The sequence below is a fragment of the Gasterosteus aculeatus genome, chromosome 1, assembly GCF_964276395.1.
Source record: "Gasterosteus aculeatus chromosome 1, fGasAcu3.hap1.1, whole genome shotgun sequence".
In the NCBI taxonomy this organism is placed as follows: Eukaryota; Metazoa; Chordata; class Actinopteri; order Perciformes; family Gasterosteidae; genus Gasterosteus; species Gasterosteus aculeatus.
Window position 1 is genome coordinate 18,159,181 of NC_135688.1, and position 13,012 is coordinate 18,172,192.

At 41.5% G+C, this 13,012-nt stretch overlaps 1 protein-coding gene across 2 annotated transcripts; it reads right to left on the reverse strand.

The window, feature by feature from the left end:
- Positions 1–4,472: 4,472 nt before the first annotated feature.
- On the reverse strand, positions 4,473–11,871 carry LOC120818017 (pannexin-1). Of its 2 annotated transcripts, none has more exons than XM_040174756.2 (8): positions 11,457–11,871; positions 9,699–9,919; positions 8,145–8,260; positions 6,899–7,071; positions 6,532–6,810; positions 6,222–6,444; positions 5,792–6,026; positions 4,473–5,431 (listed from the first exon to the last, which is right to left on the reverse strand). In XM_040174756.2, the coding sequence occupies exons 2-8, from the start codon at positions 9,877–9,879 to the stop codon at positions 5,379–5,381; spliced, it is 1,260 nt and encodes a 419-aa protein (XP_040030690.2). In that variant the 5' UTR covers positions 9,880–9,919; positions 11,457–11,871; the 3' UTR covers positions 4,473–5,378. The 2 variants fall into 2 exon arrangements, with proteins under 2 accessions (XP_040030690.2, XP_077942892.1); XM_078086766.1 differs by having other exon boundaries at positions 11,469–11,772.
- Positions 11,872–13,012: the final 1,141 nt, after the last annotated feature.

Sequence of the window (13,012 nt, forward strand, 5' to 3'; positions counted from 1 at the left end):
AATATTTTTCATAATGTTACTATACAGCTCAGTGTGGAACTGTTGGAGGCCATTTTTGTCGAGGCAGTTCTGCTTGATGGGGACAAAATGATCGGGTCATTGGCACTAGTGTCCAAAAGATGGAAGGCTATTGTCTCTACTGAAGAGTTTCGGAGGAAAGCCTACTATCGATGGCTGAAAAGTAAGTAACCATGTAGAGTATCTTGGCTTATCTACTTTTGTGTTCATTTTTACTTTTACTTTACTTATGTGTGTGTGGAGATGGGGGGGGGGGATCTTAAAAATATTTGATAGTTGAGACAAGAGTCGTTTCCTTGTTTTACCCACAGACATATTAGTTAATGTTGACAATCAAATATTAAATTATGAATTGAAATGTATACACGACCCCTCCTGGCAGGAAAGGGACACTGCGACTGAAGACCCCATCAATGAGGTAAAATGTGGTGGTATTAGTCTAATTTAGAACCCGCATTTTCATGAGGTCAAAGGGGGAATACACTGATATGGATCCTTTATAAGTTGGTGGAAAATTGTTAAGGATTGAATAAAACTGACCTAACGTTCATAGATGTAGATGTAATCACAGAGATTGACAGGCCGTGCATATGACCAGAACAGACTGACAGGTCGTTCATTACATTAGCTGACACTTTTATCCAAAGCGACTAAGACTAAGTGCATTTCAAACATAAGGATACAAACTCAACATAAACATAAAAGTGCGATTTCAGGTGGCGACGGTTCATGTGACCGGCTGTTCGCAGCGTAGGACGCTGGCGATAATCAAAGAGGCAGGGCGACGCTAAAACAATAAAGGGACATATGTATCGACCGCGCATGCTAAATAACCCCTTTTTCTAGTGGTCGAGTGAACAGTTTGTCCGGGGTGCGGGGGGGGGTGCGGGGCGGGGCGGCTGCTGTCAGTCCGCTGGTGCTCTCTCTCCGCTGGCTGCTGTCGGTTATCAAAACGTTGCCCAAATGACCCTTTTCAGACTTCATGACCAAATACAGAATCCCTTTGTGTTCATTTCTAAAGCATCGCATTAAGACACACATCACTTTATTTAAGACGCTGCGCTACTTGCAGGTCGCTGTGTTGTGCCTGATTCTCAATAAAGTTAGAAACAATGATTTACGGCGAACGCGTGGCCGTGGAGATACTTCTTAACATGTCATTTGCATGAGGAGGAGGGGGCGGGTCCATGTCTCCACTGAAAAAGAAGCCTTCCACTGACCACCGACCAATGCAACCTGCCGTCCGGACAAAGGAAGCTACCACTGACTACTTTTCGCACTCAGCCCTACTGCTCATTTCCTAAAAGTAAAATTCTTGACTGCACAGTAGGGCTCGACGGTATCCCCAAAAATTCACATCATGGTATTTTGTAAGGTTGCTTAAATATAGATATTTGATTTACTACAATAGAGCAGTGAGAACAGCGTTATATTTTAATATTATGAATTCTATCTATTGAAGAATGTTCATGCTATTTTCAAATAAAATATATTCAAATCATTAAGGCTGTTTTCGTGCGTAATGTAAAACCGGACATAATGTTTTATAGTATATGCTTTTCTTCAAAAAAGAATATTGTAAAGTAAAATAGCAGGCCCAAATGGAGGAAGACACACTGAAGGGACAATTTAATTTACATGTTATTAAATGTATTCATAAATATATATTAAGACCGTTCTAGCATTTCCCTTTAATTCATAGGCCTATAAAGACTAATGAATTAATGATTTTATATTAATTAAAAAAAAACATGTGACCATCTTTCGAAGACAGCAATTGGCTTAGACGTTCTGTCGATCTTTAGGTTAAGGCTACTTACTGCAGATTAAATTTTTCCAGCGGCCCGCATGGCACCGAATCAATAGCGAAAGAATACCATTTTATATGTTCTACCCATACCGACATACTCAATCGAAATGACAATGAAAAAAAATCCTGTCATCAAGTCACTGACTGACTAATCCCAAAGATAGGTAAGCATCTATTTGGCTATAAATTGTTCATTTTTAGACTTGAAAGGAAATAAATAGTACAACGCGTTTATATTATTCTTTCCTTAAGTTTAGTCTTCTATGGCCACAAAATATCTATTACTTTTGGTTGGCCTGTTTCTGTAGTAAAATGATGAGGATAATAGTTTTGTTTTGGACACCCGACCTACAGGATCACCGTGGACATTGGAAGGAGAGAAGCGAGGGTGCTTCAACAAACATCCTACAAAGAGCAAACGATGCTTCGACATTACACCAAATTTATAGTTACATTGTATTCAAATGCTTTTTATTAATTTGAATTAGGTGAGGTTTTATTACATATAGTGTTACTTTGTGCCAATGATGTAAAGTGTATTGTGTGCGAGAAAACGACAGAACAAGAGCGAGAGATCCATCAAGGCCTACAGTCAATGAGTTTCTGGTTTTGTTAATCCTAGAATGTAATGTACGCATATCTGTGCACTAAACTAAATTCATTTGTTTTCACCCATTGGTAAAGTAAAGCAGATAAACAGCTCAAACTTCTTATAATCTCGCGAGTGACTCAGTAGCGTGAGCCTCCGCGGACGACGCACAAGCTTCTAGCGAGACCGCAGGCGTTGCGCTGCGCGTAGCATTATTGTTCAAAACTCCAAAGGGGGTTTTAAACTCATTTTTTTCTATATAATTTCCCGTTTAGGATTTAAGATTAACATACTTTTAGATCATTGTGATCTGTTTAAATTGTAATTTTTAAGTTGCAGTATGCTAGAGCTGCAGATGGACCACAGCAGAAACGCACCCATTTTTTGGTTTTATGATTTAATGAAAATATTTATTTTTCAATTTTAGAATCTCCACTTTGCCACATTTGGAAAGTGTTACAATTAACTCGTAAATCATACTACCACTTTTAGAGGTGCATAATGTATTGTTCAAATACTGATATCAACTATTACATTTTAAACGGAAGTGCAACTTTTAAGAGCCTGAAAGAAACTAATAGAAGCATTAGAAAATGTTGCCAGTATACATGATGTATGCAAAACAGCTGACTTGCCTGGAAATGTATGCAAATATTTCAAAGTGCCAAATACATTGGTGAATCGGTTTAAAATTCAGCTTAAGGAATAAGTACTTTTTTGGGAGAGGTTCTTCTTTGGTATTATTTGGTATAGTATTATAGTATAGTATAAGTATTTTTAGTTTTAACAATTTTATTAATACAATAAAAATGTTGAGATAAGTTGTAGTCTGTATAGCAGATGTTATATTGTGTATCAATTTGATTTGTGAAGTATGATGATGAACATACATTGACTATAATAATGGAGTTTTATGATGTTTATTCTACATGTATTAATGTTTTTTGTTATTGTGTTTTATTGGATTATGTAGAAACCAGTTACACTTTTCAATGAACTTTTTCTGTGTACTTTTTTATGGTCTATGTCCATTTTAACCTTTTTCTTTCATTTAGGATTATAATTCTGTTGAAGACCATTTGTCTGCCTACCGGAAAGATGATGCCGGAAGTCTTTCGTCTTTCGACAAGGTGAATATATTTTATTTAATCAGAATGCAATTTAATGTATGAACTGTACTGTAATAAAATGTTATTTATACAATTTAAACACAAACCATTTCATTATTTTTTCAGGAAATGTTGGCGAATGCAGCTGCCAGTGACACTGGCCTTGTGTCGTGAAATAGCAGTCAGGTTAGAAAATAAATACTTGAGATTAATTTTTGTTTGATCATTTTGTAATGGTTTTATTGTCAAGCTAATATATTATCCATTAGTCACCATTTTAACATTGGCAGTAGATTATAGATTTGCTCTGACCATGCAGACTGCAATAGTCACACACATGAAGTTGTACTTTGACTGTCAATGCTCACATGCATTAAAAGGCACGATTAACTCCCCGTATTTATACAAAGTGCAGAGGGACTCCTTAAGTGGAGAAATGGCCCCATCTTTTGATACAACGTAGGTTTGCAGCAGTGATCCAGCTTTTACTGATGTTTTTATCAGTTTGTGTACATGTATAAATTCCGGCCTTTCTGTTTTTAACATTGTCAAATATAGCCCTTTGTCATTTCCGACATGGCTGGAATGCTGGACAGTTTTGACACCAGTATCTTTCATAATCAGTCTGGAACCCCCAACCTCATACATACTGTATTTATTTCTCAGACTGTAGGCAATCGTCCAAGCATGATCATGAAAAGCCATCTCAAACGTGACCAACAGCAGATTCAAACTCTGGAAACAACACACATTAAGCACCACTTTCTTCAGACTTTACATTAATAAAGGGCCCCTTAATGCACAGACATGGGACCCAAATATTGCGATGTAAAATCCCCCAGAGCAGCACTGGGTGAACCTCAGTCATGTTCTGACCACATGTTCAAATGTTCCCTTGGTGCATTGCGTATTCACAGGCAGTGGAAGAAGTTGTAAACACAGACGATCACATGTGAGGAGCTTTTAATCCCTGAGATTTACAAACGAGCACGGCGACTTTACGTCCAGGTTGAGAACATAACCCCATGACGAAATGATTCAACATCACATTGCCTATGATGTGTTGTGACATGTTTGACATTGAGAAATAAAGTCAAGTACATTATTTGTTGGGAACAGAACAATACATCTCACATTCAAAATTATAATAAAAGCATCCAGCATTTGTACCACATGTGTGTGTAAACGCCTCATATTACAATCGCTTCTCTAAAACTAAACAGCCACAACCCAAATGTGACATAATCATATATTAAATCAATAAAAGTACATTTCCCCCATATTGACAAATGTAAAAAAATAAAAATACACAACACGTCTGCAAATTTGACCATTTCAACTTCACATTTAAAGTGGAAATTGGCCCTTTTAGGACACGTAAATCCTCAACAACTTGTTGACAAGAGAACATATCCGCTGTGTGATGACCTCGAATCGTGATCCCAGAGATCAGGAAAAGTCTAAAGGAAAATTATATCCCTGATAAATGTCTATCACATCCTGCCAAATACGCTTCAAGATGATGACATCATACATCCCATTATTGCTCGGGCGGGTCGACCAGTTGTTTTAAGCACAATGCACAGAGCTGCGGTCACATTACACTAGCAGTGGAATGTTAGTTTGTAGGTGAACATAGAAAATTATTGTTAAAATCTGTAGCAGCACTAGTGTCAGCTTCTCACACAGCCTCTCTTACCACCAAAAAAAAGAACATACATCATTCAAAGTAACAACGTTGACGACGTTCTTCATCCCATTTGTCATCCCTCCATGAGGACGGAAAGGCTGGGAGTTGTGAATGCTGTGATGACCCCTGACCCCCCCCCCCACCCCCAGGTCTCCATCGCCGTCACACTGCTCGCAGACGAAGAGCCTCTCCCTCACTGATCAACGGAGAGAGCTCTGAAATACCCCACATTTTGTGCGTTAATTCCAATTTGAAATCGACGGTATCAGCCTTGACCCCAATAATCAAACCTACAAATAAACCAACAAAACAATATAGATACAAGAATACTGCCTATTTCAAATCATCTTTTATCCCAACTGGAAGGTGTTTTGTGATGGGCTGTCAATCATTAGCTCCTATTCTGGGTAAACTAATCCATTCACGTCTCTATCCTCGGTCCAAATAATACACTTACGGTTGTTATCAAACTGAATTTCTAACCATCACTAATTAATCACCACACAGAACTATTCTCTACTACGAGTTCATCCGATAAGAGTAGAAATCCTTCACACGACCCCGCCTGAGCTCACCTTTCATCTCAGTCCCCGTCCTGCCGTCTTTGTCTCCTGCAGACGAGTTGGGACGGCCGTGGCTGTTCTTTGAATCCGCCGCCTTTGTCTTCACTTGATCCTGTTTTCCGGCAGCGTCGGCGGGTTTCCTCCCATCCACGCTGTCCATCTTCACCAGGCAGAGAGTCTGCAGCAGCTCCACGGCATCAAAGTCCTCTCCGCAGGAGTCGCCTCGTCTCTTCAACAACTCCAACACCTGCAGTCAGAAAGAACAGCCGGGACATTGGAACGCAACTCTTGAGGTGTGTGTTTCACAGGTAGCTGTTGATTGCACCTGCATGTTGATGTCACTGTAGAGGGGCGTGCGTTTCTTGGAAGCTGTTTTAAAGTGCCCTAGATGGTAAACAAGGATGATTTGGGACTTTGGCGCTCAAACACACGCTAGCCGCACCTTGATGTATTTGTAGGACTTGAGTTCGCTGATGTTCTCCTCGAGGAAGAGCAGATACAGAGAGAGATCGTCCCATTGGTTTGTGGGGTTGGGCAGGACGCTAGCGGTGGGCAGCGATTGGTAGATTTCTAGGAAGCGGGCATGTCCGGTGCGGAAGAGGGGCCGGACGGCGGCATAGATCACCGCGGGAACCAGCGCAATGAACAGGACCAGGTTGACGAGGCTGGAGAGGAGGTACGACAGGAAGTTTAACATGAAAATACTTTAAAGAAATAACCTGAAATCCAGTGGGGACCAAACGGCCAATCACCTCAGCAGAGAGAAGACTCCCACGGCGATGAGCTTGCACTGCACCTCCTTTGGGACGCTCGGGTCGGAGACCAGCAGGCCCACACGCAGCAGGCAGCTGAACTCGTCGGTGGCGGAGGCCAGGCGGAGGTAGTAGCCCAGGTAGATGCAGGCGCACAGCAGGGTGACCAGAGTCAGGCCGCGACACAGCAGGTAGTACAGCAGCATCGAGCGGGTGCAACGCTTGGTCATCAAAAACTTCTCTACCAGCGGGTACTTGAAGCAGCCGTCGGTGGGGTCGCTGGGGGGGGGGGAGGGGGGAAGGGAGAGTGAGCAGGCTGGAGGGTGATGAAGGGCTTTCATAGATGAACCTTGTTGATTCCTGGTACCTGTCAGTGTTGGCCATGCGTTTGGCCAGAGTGACAGCGCGGTTGTAGCTCCGGTCCAGCTCCTCCATGATGAAGCCCAGGTCAGACTGCAGGAGGGGCGCCGCGGAAAATCTCCAGAACAGCGCTGGCGTGTACATCAGCACCGCCACCAGCAGCAGAATGTAGGGGAAGAACTGGAGAGTAGAGGAGGATGGTAAGTAGCTAATCATATTAAAGAAGGGATGCGATCAGCTGCCCGAGTCTTCACCAAAGTTGCAATAATATAATTTAAATACTTTATTTGAACTTTACTACTTTACTCAAGTGGAGATTTGGGGTGTCTATACTTTACTGGAGTATTTCTTTTTCAGACAACTTTTTACTTCTACTCCTTACATTTCCAAACAAATATCTGTATTTTTTACTCGTTACATTTTAAAAATGGCCTCGTTCCGTTACTCCGGTTTGATCTTGGCTTGTTTTCATTCCGGCTTGTCGTCGTTCAAAAACACAAACACAAAAAACCCTATCCAGATAAATTGTGCCATCCGGATGGAGTGAATTAGGTTGTGGTTGGATGAGAAGTATAAACATACACCATCCAGACAGCCTACTGGTTTTCTCCGCGATGCACCTGCAGATCAGAGCGACGGCGGCTGCGTAAAGTTGTTGGTGAATCTGACAATCTGGCACGACACAGCGACTTGCCTTAATGTGAGGCTTTAGAAATGAATGCAAAGGGATTCTGTATTTGCCCATAAAGTGTGAACGCGTCATGAAGAAGTCTTTTTAAACCCTAGTATCTATACTTCTACTTGAGTTATGAATGTGAATACTTTTGACACCTCTGAATTTAACCCCAGCCGTCCAGAGCTGGACCCGAAATCAGGCTGTTAGTGATCTTCCACTTTACCGTGTGTGTGTGTGTGTGTGTGTGTGTGTGTGTGTGTGTGTGTGTGTGTGTGTGTGTGTGTGTGTGTGTGTATACACTTGTCTCTCTAGTAAGGAGTGTAAAGAGACACACACCAAACAAAGCCTTAAGGCAATATCCTCAACAAAAGGAAGCCCGGCCATTAAAATGTTGGCTACTGTATTACTTGTACTTGTACTACTTCTGGATTACTGTGGATAGAATGCGCCGTGCCAGGAAACACCCCAACATACAGAGAACTACTCACATTTGACCAGGTTAAACAGGTTATGGTTACCTCATCATACTTATAAACACACACAGTTTCAGCGTGTGTGTGTGTGTGTGTGTGTTCACCTTATGCAGCCACAGCGGCAGAGTGTGTGTGTGTACGGTTGCCCAACAGTACGAGTCCACATAACCGGCCTGCTTCCACGAGAAGTTGGACGGAGAGAAACAGCTGATCTGAGCACCTGAAACAACGGAGGAAGAAATATAGTAAAGGAGGTTTCACTTTTCATTCTCTCCGGGCAACAAATAAAAATACATGATTCGATAATGAACATTCAACAATGAATTTAAAAGTAGTGTCTGGCGAACAAATAAGGTGCTTTTAAACAGCAGAATTTGCTTTACACAGTAAATCTCAACTTACATTAAAATGTGTTTCTTAATTAAGATGTAATCAAATAAAATATAAAACCCAAATCCATGTGCAACCGCCAGGTCAATAACGTTTAATCTAGATTGTTATTAAAAAACAAGTTACATTTCACAATCACAACATTATAATAGGCAAGATAACTTATTAATGCATTTTCTTTCTGAACAGGTACAAGCATAAACATGTTTCTTTTATCAGGGAGGAGCATAACTAGTCCAACTAGCTATCAGTTATCTAACTAGCTATCACTAAGCACTAAGGACACAGGTGGGTTTTATTCTCCAGGGACCTTTTAAGCCAATGTTTGTACTGGATTCTTAGTCGAGAAAAGTAAGAATGTAGCAGTCCGCCCCCCAAAACGTGTGATGACGCCCCCCCCACCCCCCATGTCAAAACGTATTAATATGCCCCCCCCCCCTTTTGTGACCTATAGTTTGTCTGTGTAGTCAGAGTCCGTAAGCAAAGGACTTTCAAAATAATAATAATTAAACAAAACTGCTTAAACACGCAACAAAATGATAGTTGGGTTAATTAATTAATTAGTTAACGCAATGACACGTTATCTTGCCCCGGCCCTACTTATTTTATATTATTATTATTATTATTATTATGACATTTGAATCTGTCGACTTCTGTAGGCTATTTGTAATCACTGCAAATCGGAAGTATCTCATCACTGGAGTACTACAAGCCCAAAGTACAACAAGCTCGTAGTACTACGAGCCCTAAGTACCACTTAAGCAGCGTTGATCCAGCCCACTGGCGCATGTTGGATGCGGCGTGCGGGAGAACTGTCGACAAAGCATCGCTCTCTTGCTGGTCATATCGTTCAGAAGAAAAGAGGTTGTTATCATCCGAAAACGTAAATGACCTTGTGCGCCCTGGCAACTGGCTCGGTGCAGAGGAGTAAGAAAACGTGAATCAGAGTAATGGATAAAAAAGAAAAAGTAGACTTAAAAGTTAACTTTGTCTTGTAACTGCTCAACTGATTTTTTTCTTTGATATGGAATTTTGCGCATAATGTGATCAATCGCCGGTAATCACAGAACAATCATGCGATTAATCAAGTTAAATGTTTTCACCTATGCATGATATGATATGTATCCTTTAATATTATAGAATATCTGCAGCGTTCCCGACTAATATCACCACCGCCACGACTATCCTTACCCGAATCTACAGTTACCCCTCCCAAAACGGACTTGGTAGGTTTGTACTCCGCCCCGCCCCCCCACCCACACACTCACCAACTGACACCTCTTGAGCGAAGGCCAGCGAGATGAGGAGGAGGGGCAGGCCCACCGCCACGCAGGTCACCATCTTGTCCAGGGCCAGCTCGGTGCGGACGCTGCGGTAGAGCGCGTGGTTCGGGTCCTTCAGCAGGAAGTCGCTGAACACGTACTCGGTGGCCACATGGGCGATGGCCATCTCACCACTCTGCTGGGAACCGCCGGCGCATCAATGACACCTGCGGACGCGTACAGGGGGAAGATTTTCACTCTGCGTAGAATATCGAAATGACCCCTTTCAGTTTTTTTTTAATTATTTCATTTTCACAATGTAAAAGATCAAACGCTTTCCCGGGATGATTGATATCAGTGCAGGAAGAGGCAGAAAACATTTCATTAATCTTCCTATTTAAAAAATAACAGAACACAAGATAAATACGCACAACATAGGAAAGTAAGAGAATAACAACAAATGTTCTGTAAGGCATCTTTGAAACTGGTTTATAAATTACATAGAGCAGTGGTTGCTAAACGTTTTCTGTCAGGGACCCTTTGAGAATATAGGACATAGTAGGGCCTCCCCAACCGCTCAGAACCGCCCCACAAAAAGAAAACAAATAGGGTTGTTTGTCTTTGAATTAAACTATTAAATATTTTTATTTAGGAGGATCTATTTTTTGGTCAGGTGGGAAAAGACAGCATAATATTGCACCCCTATTGTTTTTCAAAATCGACCTCTACAGCCAAGAAATGCAGCTTTGACGCGTTGAATAACTATGAACCTGAGTTTTTGCTTTAAAGTGACAATGACTCCAGCTCCCTCTGCCTCCTGGCCGTCAGGCAAATGTAAATTGCTGAATACAAATCACGGCCTTGTGAGGCCTGTGGTGATATACGAAAGAGGCAGGTGTAGTACAGCAGACAACCACAGTCGGCTGCTTATTTCCCCTATTGAGCTACTCTGCTTCCTAATGCAGCTGACACACTAAAGGAAAGCAGCATCACTACGATGGTTAGGATATGCTCCAACTTCTTTATGGGGACCGCTTTAATAACTGTCTATACTTACATCTTAATGTTTTTGTATTCGTAACATGTTATGAATTCCATTGCAAATCGTATCCATTTTCGTTACCATTCCTCATTTACAATGTATCTGGTGCACTAGCATTAAATAGTCGCGTTAGCACTTATAGACTTATATGTACATCCTACACATTCCATTCTATTCTATCATCTAGTCCACGTTGCATTTGGTGGTTTATTAAAATCACATCCATATATGATTTTCCGAGTTATTGAATGAAATTGACATGTTTTGACAGTGACTGGTGCGCGCGGCGGCTTCACATGAATCTTTGCCCGATGGCGTCGAAGATAAGACGTATAAACCCCGCGGCCGTGTTTAACCGCCACTGCGCTGGGACCGAACTCTGGCAGCTGTGTGAATTTATCGAGGATAAAAAGTGGAGAAACGTTTGCGCTAATTAGTCCCAAAAAAACACCGAGGGTGAAAAACAACTCCCGGCGGTCCGCAACAGCAACGGACACCTGAGTTTCGCTGGAGCTTTCTGGAACTTAAAAACGCATCGTTTTAAAGCTCGATTAAGGGAGTGCGTTATTTCACGTTAGCTGTGCGCGTGGGAATGAAGACCAGTAAAGTTGACTTCAGTAGAAGCTTCTCAATGAAGAATCACAGATCGATCTGCGATCAGCACAAAGCGCTCACGTATTACGCTCACTTGTATTCATCGTAAAATCGGATAGTGAACTTACGGAACCACGGACCTGCTCCCGCCAACTTTAGTGTGTCTATCAACACAACGTCATGGCTGAAACCACACGCTGCTTCTGAAGGAGCAAAGTTCACCAGTAGACGTTTTAAATAGTGGCAGACGAAGTTCAGAAAACAAGTCACTCCGCGATGCTGGAACTGAGCCTCTAACTGTAAGACCGACTACTACTTCCGCCCTCCTTACAAAACAGATGCCTTCAAGTGCACATCGACGGCAGCGATTTTACAGTCTCAGCGCCGCCTTCAGAGGCAGCGCGTGAGTTTGAGACACACTGATGTCTGTGCGGTTTCGTTTATGGTTCAATACACGCGAACGTTGGCGAAATAAGTATTCATCTTATACTTATGTAAAACTATTAATATTACAGTGAAACATATTCGCTGTTACGATTGAACGTTTCCGTATTTACTAAATACGCACTAAAGGTACAAAAGTATCGGTATTAAAATATAATTAAAGTGACAAAAGTGGTCACTATGCAGTATGGCCCATTTAAGAATAATATGAATATATTATATTTCTTCATGCGATCATCTCATTAATGATGCAGCTGGTGGAGTTGGAGCTGATTTGAACAAGCAGATGCTATAAAATAAATTGAGTAATGATGGAAAAACCCCTAAAAAGGACTAAAAACTAAATGATTAAATGAATTACAAGTAGCTCGAGTAAGTGTCCTGGCAGTAAAGGTCGTCCGACTGGCATGTTCCACCACTGCCCATGAGAGATACTTACTTTCATTTCAGAGTCATTGCCAAGCACATACTTTTTTCGTCAGAGTTGTTGCTACCAGTATTTCAAATTCAACATCACAATTCCAGTTCGATGCAACACATTACGGACATATTTGTAAACATTAGTATAAATTCACGATGATACACTCCCAAAATATATTTGGTTATTTCTCGGAGTTATTGCTTCCACTGGATTTTATCTTGTAACCACCAAACAAGTCGGCAAAGAAACGTGTGAGTACAACAAAAAAAAGTATTGACTCCAGGGACTTAAGTGTAAAATACATGACAAATCAACATGTTGTGTCTATATATTTCTGATATCGCGCTACATAATTCTACTTTGATAAATACAACGTTTGTATCCGATTTACTGTGCAGTTGAAATCATGATGGGAGATTTGTGAAAACGGGTCAACCGTAGTTTGAATTGCTTAATCGAGAGTGAAAAGCTGGTCTATAAAGTGGAGGATATTCCCAACACCCCGTAAAGGCACCATCTTGCTGGGCAGCGTGACCGTCTACGCAGCATGCAGCGGTACTGAGGCGGTCCGATCTCTCGTTGCTTTTACAAAGAACAACAAGCTGGACAAATCAAACAAGTCACCAAGAATTACATCGCAGCGACAGTTTGCTGTTCAGACATATGTTGGGTCTCTAATGTGTGTGGGGGATTGATGAAGAGTTTATATGCGTGGGTAGCGTTACCAGGATCGTTAGAGAAATATAAAACAAAACCATTTTGAAATGCTTTTGCTCGTTCGCGTTGAATTCTGGGCATTTCTCACTCTGCCCTCCCTGG